The sequence below is a fragment of the Castanea sativa genome, chromosome 2 (assembly GCF_040712315.1).
Source record: "Castanea sativa cultivar Marrone di Chiusa Pesio chromosome 2, ASM4071231v1".
NCBI lineage: Eukaryota > Viridiplantae > Streptophyta > Magnoliopsida > Fagales > Fagaceae > Castanea > Castanea sativa.
Window position 1 is genome coordinate 3,485,086 of NC_134014.1, and position 18,335 is coordinate 3,503,420.

Below are 18,335 nucleotides of genomic sequence, written 5' to 3' on the forward strand. Positions count from 1 at the left end.
CCAGTCCACTTGTGATACACATGCTCATTTAATGAGTTTGCCTTTCATGTCTCTGAACTTTTCTTCGTCACGTACAAAAGTTGGCGTGAGTTATTAGGTTGGTTGGCTTTGGATTTATTGGGGATGGTTGGTTTAGGCGTGTTGGACACGCTGAGGAGAAAAAGAGATAAGAAAGGAGCTGATGCATGCTATTCGGCGTAAGAGTGTCTTTGTTTGAAAATGAAATAGGATGGGTAAAAAATTTTGAAGAGAAAATGGGGACGAAAACTATTTTGGAGTATGTTTGGTTGAGTGGAGAGAAAGGAAAATAAATGATAAGGCTTAGGTGTTTTCTCTCCAATCCCGTTAAAACATTTTCTCCCCAAAACAAAGAGAAAACTAAAGGGAGAAAATGTGGCTGCTTAGAGCAACCGCTTCAGCTCTTCTAAAAGATTCCATCTATTTTACACACACACACACACACACACACACACACAAACACACACAAAAAAACCTACTTTTTCTATTTTACACTATCAGTTTTACAAAACACCTACATCAATCCATTTATTATACACTATATTTTATATAAATAATATTTTTATATTCTTCTTTTAATATTATTTTATCTCCCGTTTTCTTTTTCCTATTCTTCCTCATCTTTCTTCTTCCTTATCTCTCTACCATTTCCTCTTTCTTTTTCTTCCTCTTCTTTCTCTCACGGTCAGATCAACATCACCATCAAAACCCAAAAGCACCAATCCACATCACCGATCCACATGCAACGGTGGAGATGGTGACGGTGATGAACGCCTCTCCAATCCACTGATCTCCGTCAATAGTCCATCACAAGCACCACAACCATCAAAACCCAGAAGCACCGATCCACATCACTGATCCACATGCAGCGGCGGTGATGGTGACAGTGATGAACACCTCTCCAATCCATCAATCTCCATCAACACTCCATCACAGGCACCACAACCATCAAAACTCAGAAGCACTAATCCACATCACCGATCCACATGCAACGGCGGCGATGACGACAGTGATGAAATCACCTCTCCAATCCACAATCCACTGATCCACACGATCACCGATCAATGATCCACAAGCAACAATCCACAATTAAAGCACCGTTCCAGTGATTGATTTTATTGTTGATTTTGTGGTTGGTTTTTTTATTTTTGTGGTTATTTTTTATTTTTGTAGTTGATTTTTTATTTTGTGTTTATGGGAGTGTGTGTATCAGAGAAAGAAAGAAGATGATGAGGGAGAGAATTACTTAGTTTTGTAGAAGGAGAAGAGAGAGAGAAAAAAGAGCGCAATTAGAAATTATTAAAATATTAAATGCAAGAGCTACAGTAACCGTGTATATATATGCATAATTTTACACCTATTGATGTGGGTTTTTTTTGCTCAAAATGTGTAAAATGAGCAACTTTTTTGTATTTTGCAAGACTTTACAATAGCTGATGGGATGCTCTTAATAGATGAAAATGCCCATGTGTATTTGCACATTGCCTCTCCCAATTTTCCTTTTTTTTTTTTCTTTCTTTTTTTTTTCTTTTCCTCTCCTAGACGCTGCCTTCTTTTTTCTTTTTCATTTTTTGGATTTCCTGGACTATGGGTGTGATAGTTGTTTTTTTTTTTTTTTTTAACTAGACATGATTTTGTTTTTGGGCATGATTTTTATTTTTTAATAAATTGGGTGATTGCTTTTATTTTTTTTGGTTGTTTGTCACTTTTTTGTTTTAATTGACCATCATTTTTTAACTAGGATATATAAGTAAATTTATACAAACTTACTTTATCTATCCTTCCACTTTTTCCACTCCCAACCAAACAAAAAAGTGAGAAATTAAAATCTTTTTTATCCTCCTACTTTTCCATCATCCCACCATTTTCTATCCTTTCATTTTTCCACCCTTTCAACCAAATAAACCCTAAGGGAGAGCTGAAGAAAAAAGAAATTAGCCAAAGCAAAGTCAAGGCAAGTAGGTTGCATTTATTGTGAATTGATGTCAAGAGTATGAAAGAAAGAAAACAAGGAAAAGATAAAGAAATAAACTAAAGGAGAGGCCATTCGGCCAGTGAGCAAGTGGAGAAGTCCCAGAGAATGAGATTGAGGACAGTGCAGTCTTCTTTATAATATTGATTGTGTACATTACTTTTTGTTATAATTATAACAAAAAGTAATGTACATAATCAATATCATAAAAAATAACTACACTTACAATTCACAAACACTTACTCTATACTTTTAGAGTCGAAAATACTTGTAATAAAGGTGTGCAAGATTTAAATCAGGGAGGGTAAAAAAAATATGTTTAAGAATAAATTAAAGTATTAAACTAACAAAAAATATATTTTTTATATATAATAATTTGTTTTAAGTCAAGGGGTTCATTTGAACCCCCTGAATAAGCTATAGCGCCGCCCCTAATTATAGGAATATAATACTAGCCAGTAGGCTCATTCCAAGTGTATAAAAGCTTTTTTATTTTAAAATTCAAAACTCTCTCTCTCTCTAAATAGAAACTGAATTTTATTAATTATGAAAGAATGAATTACATCTAATGCTAATCCTACCTTTATATACAATCTAATACCAAAAACAAAAGAATAATTACCTCCCTAATTTAAGGGAAGTTTGTTACAAAACAGAAACTACCTACTAATACACGTGTACATCAACTATAGCATCATTTGAAGTGCATTGATCATCTGATCATGATGTGGCATTGACTCTATCAAGTCTTCTACATCTTTACTATTCCACATTGTTGTAATTGTATCTTGCTTCCTCTATTAATGATGCAATGCACCCTGAGATGCACTGGATTGCATCTACCCCTAATACTGTGGTGCACTCTATGCTGTACCTGACTGCACCTTACCCTGATGATGCGTAGCACTCTGCACTGCACATAAAGGCAACTTCTCCCGATGACCAGTGCATGCTACTTGCTTAGCACATAGTTGTTGCAGTGGACATATATCTTTAACACTCCCCCTTAAGAGCAAAACTCTTGCTTTCTTATCTTTCTTTAAAGACTTATTTACCTTGGCTACTTCATCTTCTTTTGTATAATCTGGATACTTAATGTGATCACTGAAGATATTAATCACTCCCAATTTAGCAAGCTATCTCAGAAAGTTGTCAACACCAAGTGCCTTAGTAAAAATGTCAGCTAACTGATTTTCTTGATGAAACATAGAAGGTTTTAATTGTTCCATCTAAGATTTTATTCCTTACTATGTGACAATCAATTTCAATATTTTTTATCTTTCATTGAAAACTGGATTAGCTGATATATGTAGTGCTGCCTGGTTATCATAGTGTAACAAACCTGGTTTTTGATGTGGAATATGTGAATCCCTCAACAAGTACATTAACCAAGTTACCTCACAAGTGGTTATAAGCAAGTTACCTCACCTAAAATTAAACAATATCCAGTCAAGGACTTTCTGGAATCAGGGTAGCCTGCCCAATCTACATCACAAAATGCTTTAAGTTGCAAGTCTAATTCTACTGGAAAGAATACTCCTTGGCCAGGTGTGCCTTTGATGTATTGAAGAACACTAGTTGCTGCTTTTGTGTGTGGAACTCTAGGCTGAGCCTATGCACTACATAGGTTATGTATGGTCTGCTTAGAGTCAAGTACATTAGCTTACCAATTAACCTTCTATACTGGCCAGCATCTTTAAGCAATTCTCCATCACATTTAGACAACTTCAGCTGCTACTCCATTGGTGTCTTGGCAGGTTTACAACCAAGCATACCTACTTCCTTAAGCACTTCAAGTGCATACTTCCTTTGATTGATGCTAATCCCCTTAGCACCTCTAGCAATATCAAGCCCTAGAAAATACTTAAATGAACCTAGGTCCTTAATGCCAAAATTCTGGTCTACTACCTATTTCAGATTTGCCACACAAGCTGAATCATAGTCTGTGATGATCATGTCATCCACATAAATCAGCAAGGCAGTAAACTGAGAACCATTGGAATGGACAAAAAGAGAGTGGTATGCCTGTGATTGTATGAATCCAAGAGCTGAAATAGTGGCAGAAAGCTTGGCATTCCACTGCCTAGAAGCTTGCTTTAAACCATACAGTGATTTAACCAATTTGCAAACCATGGGAGCTGAAGAAGTGGACTCGCCCTTACTGTGATAACCAAGAGGTAAGTCCATGTACACCTCTTTTGCAAGATCATCGTGAAGGAATGCATTATTGATGTCAAGCTGATGTAAAGGCCACCTTTTAGCTGAGGAAAGAGCAATAAGAAGCCTAACTGAGACAGTCTTGGCTACAAGAGAAAAGGTCTCCAAAAAATCGAGTCCCTCTCTCTAAGTGTATCCCTTGGCTACCAACGTAGCCTTGTACCTCTTCACACTGCCATCAAGGTTAAGCTTCACCCTATACACCCATTTACAACCAATTGGCCTCTTACCAGGTGGGAGAAAAGTAAGGACCCAAGTCTTGGTTGTTTCCAAGGCAAGGATCTCTTTATCCATTGCTTCTCTCCACAAGGGATCTTCGACAGCTTGAGAAAAATACTGAGGTGTGGAAGGGCTTTGGCTGACAGTCATAAGATAGGACTTGTATTGAGGATCTAAATGACTATAGGTCAAATATGTTGATAAATCATAAGGTCACCCTGGAGAGTGACAACTAACAGAGGCTATTGGTAGTGCAGAAGCTGAATTATAGGCATAAGCCTGCAAGTATGTTAGTGGTTTGTGAACTCTAGTAGATTTTCTAAGTGGCTGATCTTCAACTGCAGGATTAGGGACAATGGAAGGAATAGAATCTAACAAAACATTAGTAGTATCAAATGGTAAAGGAATAGGTAAAGGATCATAAATTGAACATATTGGAGTAGAAGATAATGATGAAGAAGAAGGAATAGGTGCAGGACAAGACTCACAATTGTCTATAGGCATGCCTGGAATGCTAATAGGAGTAACAAAGGTGCCTAAACACCCTTCAGAAGTATTATCACCCTCAAAATTATAAGGATCTGCAGAAGTAGTATTAGCTTTCCTTAAAGGAAAAACAGTTTCATGAAAAACTACATCTCTAAAAATGAAAACAGCTTTGGTAGTTAAATACAACACTTTGTACCCTTTAACACCAAAAGGGTATCCTAAGAAAACACATTTTTTTGCCCTTGGTGCAAATTTGGATCTATTATGTGAAAGGGTGGAAGAATAACAAAGACATCCAAAAACCCTTAAATGGGCATAGCTTGGTGCATAACCAAAAAGAACTTCAAATGGAGTTTTATGTCCTAAACATGAAGAAGGTGTTCTATTTATCAAATAGACAGAAGTGAGAATAGAATGTCCCCAAAGATGCAAAGGCATATTAGACTGAAACATAAGAGCTCTTGCAACATTTAAGATATATTGATGCTTCCTTTCCACAATTGCATTTTGCTGTAGAGTTTTAACACAACTTAATTGATGCAAGATATCTCTTTTAGCAAAGAAATCAGACATAATAAACTCGATACCATTGTCTGTTCTTATAGTTTTTACCTTCTTTAAAAACTGTGTTTCAACCATAGTGCAAAATTGCTCTAAAGTAGGTTGAGTTTAAGATTTGTGCTTGAATAAATAAACCCAAGTACACCTTGAGCAATCATCCATAATGGTTAGAAAATACCTGCATCCATCAATGGTAGAAGTAGAAAAGGGACCCCACAAATCACAATGGATTAAATCAAAACATTCAATTGAAATATGAGAACTTGGAGTAAAAGGGAGCCTTTTCTGCTTGGCCAAAGGACAAATCTCACAATGAATCTCTTTATTAATGTTTCAAAGAGGAACATTATTGTCTCTTATCAAAGCTATCTTAGCATTTGATAGATGCTCCAATTTGAAATGCCAAATGCTTGGCTAAACAACAATATTATTTACAAAACCAGCTGCAGAAAAAGAATTTCTTGAGATTGATAAACTGTCTTCCAGCAAGAATAAGCCTTTGAACTCTCCACCCAGACCAATTGTGCTCCAGTGAGAAAGGTCCTAAATGAAGCACATGTTTCCAAAGAAAATGAGACAGCAAAGAATGGTTTTAGCTAATTGGCTAACTGAAAGAAGGTTAAAACGAAAAGAGGGAACACACAAAACATTGGTAAGTATAAGTGTTTCTACTATTTTCACAATTCCCACATGTGTTATTAAGGTAGTTTCACCATTTAGAAAGTTAACAAAGATATTTATAGTAGTTGTAATGGAAGTAAAACATGATATGGAGTGCACCATATGGTCTGTTGCTCCAGTATCTATAATCCAATCAATTTCACTAAAAACTTTCCTATCACTAGTTTTGGCTGAAAAAATGGAATGCTCTAAATTAGGAACAAAATAAATGAAATTAGTACCTAACATTAAAGCTGAATTGAAGTTGAGATTGGCTTGATGGGCTTGTGCAAAAGTACCAACCACATCAGAAACTAAACCAGAAGCTCCTTTAACACCAGTGGCAATGTAGGAAGTGCTTACACTTATAGCATGATGTGCATCACCAACAGCAGCTCCTGAGTTGCGAAAAGCAAGCAATTGCTCACATTGAACCTTAGAAATAGGACACTAATTGGATGGCACTAAGGCCTTTTCTACACCATTAACAGAATTGCAAGAAGCTTGATTAACAACCTTTCCTTTAGGTTTGTAACTTGGAGGATATCCATGCAACTTGTAGCACTTCTCAATTGTGTGCCCTTGCATGTTGCAATGAGTGCAAAAAGGCTTGTCTTTCTTTCCATTTCCTTTATTGCAATTGGAATTTCCTTTGGAATTAGTGTACATAGCCATTGCATCAGATTGAGATGAAGCTGAATTTCCATGACCAATATTCTTGTGTGATTCTTCTTGAAGTACCAATGAATAAACCTTGCTCATTGAGGGAAAAGGATCATACATGAGAATCTAACTTCGTAAAGTCTCAAAGTTCTCATTCAATCCCATCAAGAACCTCATTACATAGGCTTTATCATGTGAAGCACTCAAGATCTTCATTGCACCACAAGAACATTCTGTAAATGGCTCAAAATTCAACAATTGATCCCACAATCGCTTGAATTTGGTGTAGTATTCAGTGACTGTCATTTGATTTTGAGAAATGTGAGAAATTTCCCTTTGCAAGTTGTAAATCTTAGGTCCATTTCCTTGTGAAAATAGATTCTTCAATTCAAGCCACATCTCCCTAGCTGTTTCATAGTACATGATGCTACTAGAGACATCAACGTGCATAGAGTTGATCAACCATGAAAGGACCATGGTATTGCAGCTTTGCCAATCCTCATACAGAGGTGAATCAACTTCTGGCATTGGAATCTTGCCATTGACAAAGCCAAATTTTTTTTTTTTTTGGCAAAGCAAGCACCATTGCTCTGGGCCAGGAATGATAATTCCTCATGCCAAGCAAGGGCTGAGTGACTAGAATATTACCTGGATTCTCGTTAGAATTGAGAAAATATGGATTACAAGCATTGGATTCACTGTTTGAGTTTGTATTTGTGTATGTGGATTGTGTGTTGTGAGGCTCAGAGGGAGCATCAGAATCTGAGGACGCCATTGAAGGACCTCGAAGGGGAGAGAGAGAGAGAACTGAAAAATTCTAGAAGAAAAGCAATCACAGCTCTGATAACATGTAAAATTCAGAACTCTCACTTAAAATAGAAACTGAATTTTATTGATTATGAATGAATGGATAACATCTAATGCTAATCCTACCTTTATATACAATTTGATACCAAAAATATAAGAATAACTACCGCCCTAATTTAAGGGAAGTTTGTTACAAAACAGAAACTACCTAATAATACACGTGTACATCAACTATAGCATCACTTGAAGTGCATTGATCATCTAATCATGATGTGGCATCGACTCTATCAAGTCTTTTACATCTTCACTATTCCACTTTGTTGTAATTGTATCTTGCTTCCTCTATTGATGATGCAATGCACCTTAAGATGCACTGGATTGCATCTACCCCTAATATTGTGGTGCACTCTGTGCTACACCTGGCTGCACCTTACCCTGATAATGTGTAGCACTCTGCACTGCACATAAAGGCAGCTTCTCCCAATGACCAGTGCATGCTACCTGCTTAACACATAGTTGTTGCAGTGGGCATATATCTTCAACATTTATTTATCCTTTTTTAATATAGGGGTGTCCAGCCAAACCCGATACCCGACCCACCTGCCCAACCCGGCTAATTCGGCCCGATAACCGGCCGACCCAACGCCGGTAACAGTCGGCAGCGGATCTACTCTCCCAGAACCCGAAACTAGCAGGTCAATTGACGGGTTAGAGCATAGGAAACCGATTTTCAACCGACCCGACCGGAATCTTCACCGAAAATAGCTTTTCTCCACCGATTTAAGTAGTTTGCCGGTCTATTCTGTCCGATCTATCGAGATCCGGCGAGATGTCGTCAAGATCTGGCCTGATCTCTTCAAGATCTCACTTGATCTCTTCGAGATCCACCGAGATCTCGTCGAGATTGTGCCGGATCTCTTCAAGATCACGTAGGATCTCTTTGAGATCGGGCCTGATCTCGTTGAGATCTGCCAAGATCTCTTCGAAATCCGGTCAATCCAGCAAAAATAGGCAGATTTTGGCAAATTCCGGCGACAATTCGCCTAGTCCGAGCCTGACCGAAAACCGACCGGATAAAGAAGATGTCTGACCACCCAAACCATTGCCGTCGGCAGGTCGGCGGCGAATCCAAATTTAGGGGACTAGAAGTGATCGGGTCGGTTCCAGGTTGGGCACAAACCTGACCCGGACCGACCCATGGACAGGCTTATTTTAATATCATAAATTTACATTTGCCAATTACTAAAATAGATAACAGTGTGATGAGACCCAATCTTCTATAAAAAAAAAAAAAGGAAAGAAAAAAAAGAGAAAACTGAAAACTGAAATATAGCGTTGAAGTCATTACTTTGTACATGTGAGTGTGATTATTTTTTTATTAATAACACTTTAAAGATTTCAATTATACATATCCAAGGCAACACTCGTGACCAGGGCAGTTTTTGATATGTGCTTACAATTTACTGAATGATGACGAGCTACATAGTCACGACGAAGATGTAGGCTTTGATTTGGAGTTTATTCATTTAGGGATCTGGATAGTATGGAGAGAGAGATTATGAACAAATATTTTCATTGGTTTTTTTTTTTCAATTAGGGTATTTCTAATTTTTTTCATTTCACAAATGAGTAGTTTTGACACTTCTATACTTATAAAGGCCTATTGTGTCGTTTTTTGTTGGGCTAACTAGGCTTCAAGCAATCCAAAGAAAATTGGGTTTTTAATTGGGATAATGTAAAATTGTACAATCTTACGGTTTGATACTACATGTGATCCTGGAACCCAAATGATCTTGCACCAATCCTAATCATTTTGGGTAAGTGGGATTGTAAGATTGTACAAGTCTGCAATTTAAATCGTGATTTTGACAACTTTGTCACCTTCTCATGGTAAAGATCTAGTAGTGATATATTAAAAGGCTTAGTTGAATAGAAAAACAACATTGAATTACATATTCTTTATGCTCTTAATATACATGTCAAATTCTGTGTCAATTGAAATTTTACAAATATAGAGGATATAAGAAAAATATGTAATACAATGGTAGATTTGTCAAAACTCTCTTCTAATAAAAAGATATTGAGTAAGGTTATAGTCTTAGGCTGCAATTAATTTTGTAACTAAACTTTTTCTATATATATATATGTATAAAAAGAGAGAGAGAGAGAGAGAGAGAGAATACGCACCACACCTCATTAGTCATACACTTGCTGCTATATATATATATATATATATATATATATATATATATATATAGAGAGAGAGAGAGAGAGAGAGAGAGAGAGAGAGAGAGAGAGAGAGAGAGAGAGAGCGAGAGAGAGAATACACACCACACCTCACTAGTCATACACTTGCTTAGCAGTGAAGTTGACCTTAAACAGGTTCACGTGCTCTCCAATTGACCTTGAAGTTCTATCCAACTCCTTGGCATCCTTTGCAATGCAAATATTGGGCAGTAATTTGGGCCCACTTGGATTGGATCCAAATTTCGGCCCATCATTAAGGTCACGGCTAAATTAGCAAACCATTTTTTTTTTTTTTTTGAGAAAGACTAAATTAGCCAACATGACTTAAAAGAGAAATTTACTTTTATGAATTACATTAACAGATGCTTTAAGACTGTACGGTATACAGTCATAGGCCCATTATTGTTGGGCCCAAGGCTATAAAATGCGCTATCATAGGCCCATCACTTGGGGGCCTAATATGTATCGAGTGCACGATAGGTAAGCCAAGGACTGTTTGGGCCTCCACATTGTTGTTGTTCGGATGCGTTCTAGGATACCAAGATAGTGCCTTTGGGAATATTGCTGCCGGGCACCGTTCGACGTCTAGCACTAGTTCCAACGTTCACTTCCCTGTTTCCAAAGTGAGTCCACCTCTATCAGGAATAATCAAAACAGGACCCACCCGCAGGAGGATTGTTAGAAAGCCATAATGATTAACCCACTAAAGGGAGACTATAAATAAAGGAAAGGAAGGAGGAAAAGGGGTTAGATACTAATGAGAGAAAGTGAGAGAATAAACAAGGAAGGAGAAGAAGAAACTGGAAGAAAGGTGTTCGGTCAGTGAGGTTAGCACTTCTTGTGGGCCTTAGTCTGTCTATTGAGGAACTTTCCATCATAGGATATTCAAAAACCAACTATAACAAATAAATTGTGAGCCCAATTAAGAGGTTAGCCTAGTAACAAGGAATTGGGCATGCACAAAGATAATTGTTAGTAAATTATTTTTAAAATATTTTATATCACTTTTTTTAGAAAATTAAAAAAATTATCAAAATATTAACTACTTTTTTTCATTTAAAAATTTTCCCTAAATGACTAAATGGAATTTGTTAACATTTTCCAAAGGTGTCATGTCAATGGCCAAAGACAATGAACTGTGTGTGGTTATGAAAAAGATAGTGCGAAGCAACTATTCAAACATATCTTTTTATGTGAAAACCAGCCATGTGTCATCAGTGCATTTTGACGGCAGTTTGAAAATCTTCCTTTTAAAGGTGTCATATATGCATCGAATAAGAGGAGACAATCACAGAAAGAGAGTGAGAAAAACTAGCCAAAATTGACAGATAGAAGCTTCTTTCAGCTTATTGTTGATGATGTTGCGAACGTGATTGGTAGCCTTTGTCACAAGTGATTAACCAGCTCCCATGTCTCCAAATCTCATCACATAAAACCATAAAGGTTAAGTCCTTCGTTTTCATATTGAACCTCTCTCTGCACTTAAATGTATGAATATTGAATTATGAGTTTAAATCTGCTTTGTTCTGTATATTGGCAGTGCTAGATGTGCCATATATTGGATCTATACTGTCCTTGCTCTTTGGTTCTGAATCGCCATTACATGCAGGCAGCAGATATTGATCAATACAGCTTCTTCTTTTTCTTTTCTTTTTTAATTTCATATAGAACCATTTGAGTTGAAGAAACAAAGTGAAGGATATGTGTTATGTTAGCTTGTGAATGTCATTTGTACCATATAGAAAACCAAGATAAGTCGGATTTCATATGTAGGTTACTTAATTGCTTACGGGCATGGGCATAAACTGTTTAGCCTATCAAAGGTGAATGCCCTTGGATTAACCAACAACTACTTCTAGCGAGTGGGAATAGTTGCCCAAAGGTTTTACTGGCTAAAGGCGAGTCCAAAGCGCTTTTCTTTAGATAGATTCCCAATGCTATGAAGAAAAAAAAAGTGCAATTTACTTAATGTTGCCAGGAGTGCAAAGAAATATTTACTTTAATTTTGGAAATCAATTATATTTTTATTGGTCAATTATAATTTATCAAAGGTCTTAGTAAATTATGTTATTACTATTTTATTAATTTCTTAGAGTCAAGGTTTTTTTTCCTTCAAATTCATAAAATGTTCTTAGAATTTTCACAATGCTTTAGTGCTGATTTCAGCCAACCGTAGCTGTTGACTCCTAATTTTGTTCGACTTTAAGCAATTGTACATAGTAATGCCTAGGTTATCTGTCCTTTAATTTTTATGTTCTTCTATTTTGTTGTTGCATCCATTTTGGTTTTCCCCCTGCATCACATATACAAGAAAAGTGTATGAGAAGTTTGTAATATTACTTTTTTCTTGTTTACCCCTTTTGTGGCTTAACACAAAATTGAGTCTAAGGCTCTAAGCATTAAATTTGTATCAAACAACCAAAAAACCAGGGATATATATCAAGGTCCTATTGTATCAAGTGTTCTACTGCAATAGCAGGATTTTTTGCATCACAACCGTCCAATCCTAGTGCCTTCTGTTATATAATTTGGTCCAATGGGTATGGTCTTTACATGCTGTGGTGTCTCAACTTTTGCTTGTTTCAGTGTAATGGTTGGAACTCTTCTGGTGTTAAAACTTATCTATAGTGGTGGAGCAATTTTACCCTTTAAATTTAAATGTAACAATTATTGTGGTACAATAGATATTTGGGGATAAAATCTGCAAATTTACACATAGATTTCACAACATAAGAACAATAGGCACACTATTCATCATTGTTATTGTCTGTAGATAATGCACAACTACTTGCCTTCATCAAGAGCAAAAATGTGGATACAAAAACCTATCTCACAATCTTTCACTTTAATACAACTCACAAAAAAGTAAACTGCTGCTACCACTCCAAAAAATTCAGATGGAGACACTGTTGGGAATGCCCTTGCCAGTGAGCCCGCCCTCTCTAGAAGTATCGGAGGTGTTAGGATAGAGCAAGGTATAAGGTACATTGACTGGCCCAACCCTGTTCCTCCATCTCTGATCATTGTTCATTCCATTAATTATTTTTTCAATTTCTTTCAGCTTATTTCCAAATCTCTCAAATGCTGCCAGTGGTTCAGCATCTGAAGTCCACTCGGGAGTATCTCTCTGCCCAAGATAAATCTCATCAGTTGAATGCCGGGACAAAATTTCTATCAGTGATACACCAAGGAGGGTTTGAAACTGTGCTGTTATAGTTTTCAGGAAGGCTACTTCAGGTTTTGACTCAAGTTCAGCATACTCAGGGGTGCCTGGCTCAGGCATGAAGCGGCGGCTTACAGTTGGGCGATTAGGAAGATAGCCAGCATAAGGGTATTGCCCAAAATTCACAGCGGCATGAAGGGCAGAAGCCACCCATATGATAATGGTGCATGCTTGGATAAGCTCAGCTCGTGTCTTCATCTCAGGCCACCATGGCTCATCTTTCTTGTCACCATGCCCCTCATTGCGGATCTCCATCCACCATGATTGGAGTTCAGAATCATATTGGACCATATCATCAGTTGGATAGTATAAAAAACAATATTCACTAACCCAATCCTCAATTGCTGACCAGATCTCTAGCCCATCAACAGCATAGGGATAATCCTCTATCAGAAGTCTGAGGCCGTGGCGGCAGCATGAGTCTGGAACTGCCATTCCTCTAAAATGAATCAAAAGTGGATCAAAATTTGTTTTGATAAATATTAAAACTATAGAAATCATTAAAAAGACAGCGCTTTGCACACCTTTTGAGCAGTTCATTAGGTAATGCCTGTTCAGTGAACACCCAGTTCTTATATAAAACAGCAGACATCTCCATGGCGTATTTTGCTGGGAAGACTGTTCTCTCAAGCACCCCACCAGAATTGATGAGGATCTGCCGAGCCAGGGCATTTATATTCATTGTGTCCCGGAAATGGGGATGCAAAAGCTTATGTATTGGGTGAAGCACACTCAGCTGTCTATTTGTTGCAATTATAAATGGCTCTATTACAGCATGGGTGTTCAACCTGCCAATAGTCAGAAGCATTTAGATATCCTTACTAGATCACAGTCAAGTTTCAACCTTTTGTTATCATGCAGTATTTTTCTTAGGCATCATACCAGTGGCTAATAAGCTGGTGGTAGCCAGAATCATTAACAGCAGCATAAGCTTTGGCCAGCTGCCACACCGAACCTTCAACGCCTTCTTCTGCTGGAGTGAAAACTTTGCTGACAGCGCCATGGCGTTCCCCTTGTGGATGCGGCAAGCTTAACTCAATTGCCAACGGCTTCAGTGTCCCATTATCTTGCAGTAAAAGGAGTGTTCTGGTGGCATAAGTCTTTGTTGTAGTTGAGTTTATTCTCATCAGGTATGGCATTAGTGCATCATGATGATCTAATATAAACAGCCTGTTGTTTCTAATTGCCTAGAACAAAAAAATAGAAATTGGTTATCAATGTAGAACAAAGTATAGTAACATATTTTGGATGTCATATTGGTTGTATGATGTAGATATAGTCAGAAACATGAAGAATGATCAATACTTGATCTACGGTCAGCCCATTCAGGTACTTCTCTATGTGTTCTTCTGTTATTGCACTGTTTTGATTCCCATATGCTTTAGGGTCTAGATTGCTGGTTGGGGGGAATTCCTGTAGACAACATTCCAGTAAAATGTTTAAGCAAAAAACCATTTAGCATCATTTAACAACTTAACTAACAAATTTCTATTTACTTGGAGGCAGCTGATGATAACAGGGTTGACTCCAGCAAGCATTTCTCGTCCAAACTCTTCATCAGTCCTCCAAGCAGACTTGTCCTCTACAAGTACACCATTAAAAGCTTTATACTTGTAGTTAAATAGTTTAAAAATTGTGAAGTTTTAGGTATCTAAGATTTTGAAGGATCTAATGTCAACTGAAACAGAGAAAAGTTAGGCATACCTTTGATCACATCAGGTATTGGGAACTTGAGGAATCGCTCACCATCATTACGAACAAGTTCCTTCAACAGCTCCCAAGGAATGCGTTCCCTAATTTTACCGACTGTATGTCCATTCGGTAGCTTAACCCCCCCTTCATAGAGCTTAATTACATCGTGGAAACTGTCAAACTCGTTAATGGTTTTGTCACATAAAGATGAAAGCTCTGGGAGCAATATCTGTACAAGGGACTTCAGTGCATAGGCAAGAAAATCTGAGAACTTCAAGTGGCCAAACCGCTCATCTCTTGGGACATAAATGTCTAGACTTATAAGTGGCAATCTGCTCTCACTATTGGGATCTGTTACAATGAGAACATTAAGTTGCTGACACAAAATGATCATAATCAATTCTTCTAGGACACCTAAAAATCATTCTATCATAACAACTTTATGTCACTCAAAATTCTAAAGTCATTGAAGGAGCTGAAACCTCCAGTTTATACTAGTCACAGCATTTGGAAACTGAAAAATTGAATAGAATTAAGAATACTAACCTTTTTTCGTTGGTTTACGTCCTGTTCTTCCTCTTCGGGGATATGGGTACTCCTTTGTTCCACCAAGAACAGGGCGTGCATGATCTTTACCTTTATCTGGACTTCCCAAATCATTGTAGTAAGCATAGTCATAGACTCTGTCCCACTCCTTAAGCTCCCCTTTTCCGTTTCCACGCAGATTTGCCAGTTCTTCTTCCCTATACTTGCGTAACAGCTCAGGTGTTTGACATGGAAGGTAGGTCTAGTGCATAAATAAAAAGTTTGTTACTTCATTGAAACATGATCATAGTCCTGTTCTAGGAACGAAAACTTATGTTTAAAGCTTATTTCCCTATTTATTTGGTACATCATGTCAGTCAAGCAGCCAGTAACCATTTTGCATGAAATTAACTTTTTGAGTGCTGTTTGTATTTAACATGGCTACACTACCAAAAATCATAATGTGCTCAACAGAACCTGAATTCTACACATTAACAAGGACTGAAAATACCAGCTGATCTACATGGAAAAAGAGAAATGAAATGGTAATTTTGGCAAACCAAAATGGAAGCAGAATGATAAGCTTCCAACTTCGGTAGAAAGGAACAATCATGATAGAAAGCACTACCTAGTGGGCTACGTATGATGCTACAAAGGTTACTCATTAGGTCTAAGCATCATGTTTTGGAAGAATGAAAGATTGTAATTGTAATGAATCAATGATAGCACAAAGATCACAGTTTAGATTTAAAATGGAGCAAACTTTGTTCCACATTATAAAGAGTGATTTTTAGGACACAATATTTTCTAACAACTTTTTCAAAATTGCCCACATGGTTTGTTGTGGTTGGACCAATATCATTTTTATTTAAGTCCACTAATGACACCAATTGTGAAACAATTGTAACAAGCTATGTCAGTAGTTATGAAAAAGGTTGTGTACCTAAACTTATTGCTTTAAGAAATCAAAACCAAATTACCTTGTTTGAGAAGAATACGCGATTGTATTTGTAACGATGTGCAGGGTAAACCCAAGAATTGCAAACAAAATGCACACGACCATGCCCAGGAACATCTTCTAAGGTGACTGTCTTAAGGTAAAACTGGCTGTGATGATGGTTTCTTACAATAAAGGCCCCGGGAACACCCATGGACTCATCCCAGTCAAATGAAATGGTGAATACAGTTTCTGCTGCTGTTAATGGAGTGATTGTTGTAACCCATTTCTCCAAATGCGCCACCTTTCCAAGCTTCCCCTGCAATACATTTGCTAAACACACATGTAACAAGATTTTCAGTTTCTTAGCTCTATTAATCTTCACAGCCGTTTTATCATTGCATCTTACTTAGTTACTTATCAAGATCAAAGAGACAATGCTAGGAAGGTGTTCAAAAAGCTACTTGATTCAAATTTAACTACGCTAAACTGAGCATAGATCCCAATTAATTGAACTGAGTTAACTCACAACTAGACTGAGCGTTGAACCCAAATGATTGAACTGGACTAAATGATTCTTTCTATAAAAATAGTTGATTTTAGTTATATTAATCTTTTTTGATTATCCAAAAAAAAAAGTTATATTAATCTTTTTGGCCTTTAGTCCTATCTCACACAAACACACACACACACACACACACACACACACACACACACATCCTGATAATCAATTTTTTTTTTTTTACTTATAACTTCTACCTATGCCATCTCTGATATTAACAAAATTCAAACTTTCGTTAGTTTAAAATTTGATGACTGGTAAGAAATAAAATTACAATGTCCGTGCAAGAAAACAAAATAGTGTTTAGATAAGAATGCTTGAAAAAGAAGGCATTTGATGTTTGATTTGAAGGTAATGCTGTTGGCTTCATCCAAGGACTAACATGACAAAGTCACACTCATATAACTCAATTAAGTTAAACAGAGAGAGTTGGAGAAACAGAGAAAGAGGGTAACCTGGGTCAGGATGAACAGAGCTGATGAGTTGCATGGACACACCCTTGCCCAACAATTCATGAATCCGATCAATAAACGAAGCTTTGATATCATGGAAGTCCAACACGTTCTTCTTCATTAAAACAACAGTCCCTTTTACTTTCTTGCTCTCTCCCACCTTGCGATTGTTAATATTCTTCTTCTTGGTCTTGCCACAAAACATTTCTATTATTTTCTTCACCATCTCTGAACTGGAACAAGAAGCCATGAAAGATGGACTGTTAGCTTAAAGAAGACACTCTTCTCTGATGTTGGAAATGACAAATGAGAGAGCCAGAATCTTTGGGGAGATTTTTTTTTTTATAAACTTTGGGGAGATTAACTATAAGAGAACCTGCACTGCTCTAGTTTGGTTACTGAAATATAATTGTAGAAGCAGTACTTTTTTGTCTGATTTTTGTTTTTTGTTTTTTGTTTTTTTTTCACTTGACCTGAGAAAGACTTTGGGCCTTAACTCTTAAACTATAATTATGTGTGAATACAATGTAGCTCCATCTACGCAAGGCTTCAAATAGTAATGGTGCCAACTGTATGGTGGGGTCCAAAAACGAATTTCAATCTTTATCTTTTCATTAATGAATAATTAAGGGACCTGATTCGGCATTGGCAACCACACTTGCTATTTACTTTTGGAATATAATACCAAAAATAAAATAAAAGTTTTTTAGTCTATTTTGTTAGCAAACAATAAATTTTTATATCTATGTGCCAATTGGCATGGTCTCTTTCTTTTTTTTCCTTTTTTTTTTATCAGAGTATGGTCTCTTTCACACGTGCCTTTTCGATTTTTTATGTGGCCCATTGATTCGTCTTAGCAGTTAGACTTGCACCACTGCATTAGTATACACGAATAAAGTTGGAAGAGAGACAAATATAAATGGTACATGGCCTCCTTTCTCTTTGTTTAACTACATGTAGTTATGGCCATCTAAAATATATTAATTATGAGAATAGACTTTGAAATCTAAGTCTAATAATTATCTACTAGTGAAGGAATACTAAGATACGTGAATATAGCTTGGAGAAGACAAATATGGTGGATGGCCTCC

General features: G+C 36.9%; 1 protein-coding gene across 1 annotated transcript; it reads right to left on the bottom strand.

The window, feature by feature from the left end:
• Nucleotides 1–12,540: 12,540 nt before the first annotated feature.
• On the bottom strand, nucleotides 12,541–17,768 carry LOC142623773 (putative linoleate 9S-lipoxygenase 5). The gene is made up of 9 exons (XM_075797228.1): nucleotides 17,248–17,768; nucleotides 16,274–16,563; nucleotides 15,315–15,555; nucleotides 14,781–15,119; nucleotides 14,573–14,658; nucleotides 14,382–14,489; nucleotides 13,959–14,263; nucleotides 13,601–13,864; nucleotides 12,541–13,515 (listed from the first exon to the last, which is right to left on the bottom strand). Exons 1-9 carry the CDS (start codon nucleotides 17,492–17,494, stop codon nucleotides 12,747–12,749), a joined length of 2,649 nt encoding a protein of 882 aa, XP_075653343.1. The 5' UTR covers nucleotides 17,495–17,768; the 3' UTR covers nucleotides 12,541–12,746.
• Between the last annotated feature and the right edge of the window lie 567 nt (nucleotides 17,769–18,335).

Coding starts and splice junctions, on each gene's coding strand:
- LOC142623773 (XM_075797228.1), bottom strand. CDS start 17,494: ATGGCTTCTTGTTCCAGTTCAGAGATGGTGAAGAAAATAATAGAAATG. Junction 16,564..17,247: donor CTCTGTTCATCCTGACCCAG/GTTACCCTCTTT, acceptor ATGTGTGTTTAG/CAAATGTATTGCAGGGGAAG. Junction 13,516..13,600: donor CCTAATGAACTGCTCAAAAG/GTGTGCAAAGCG, acceptor GATTCATTTTAG/AGGAATGGCAGTTCCAGACT.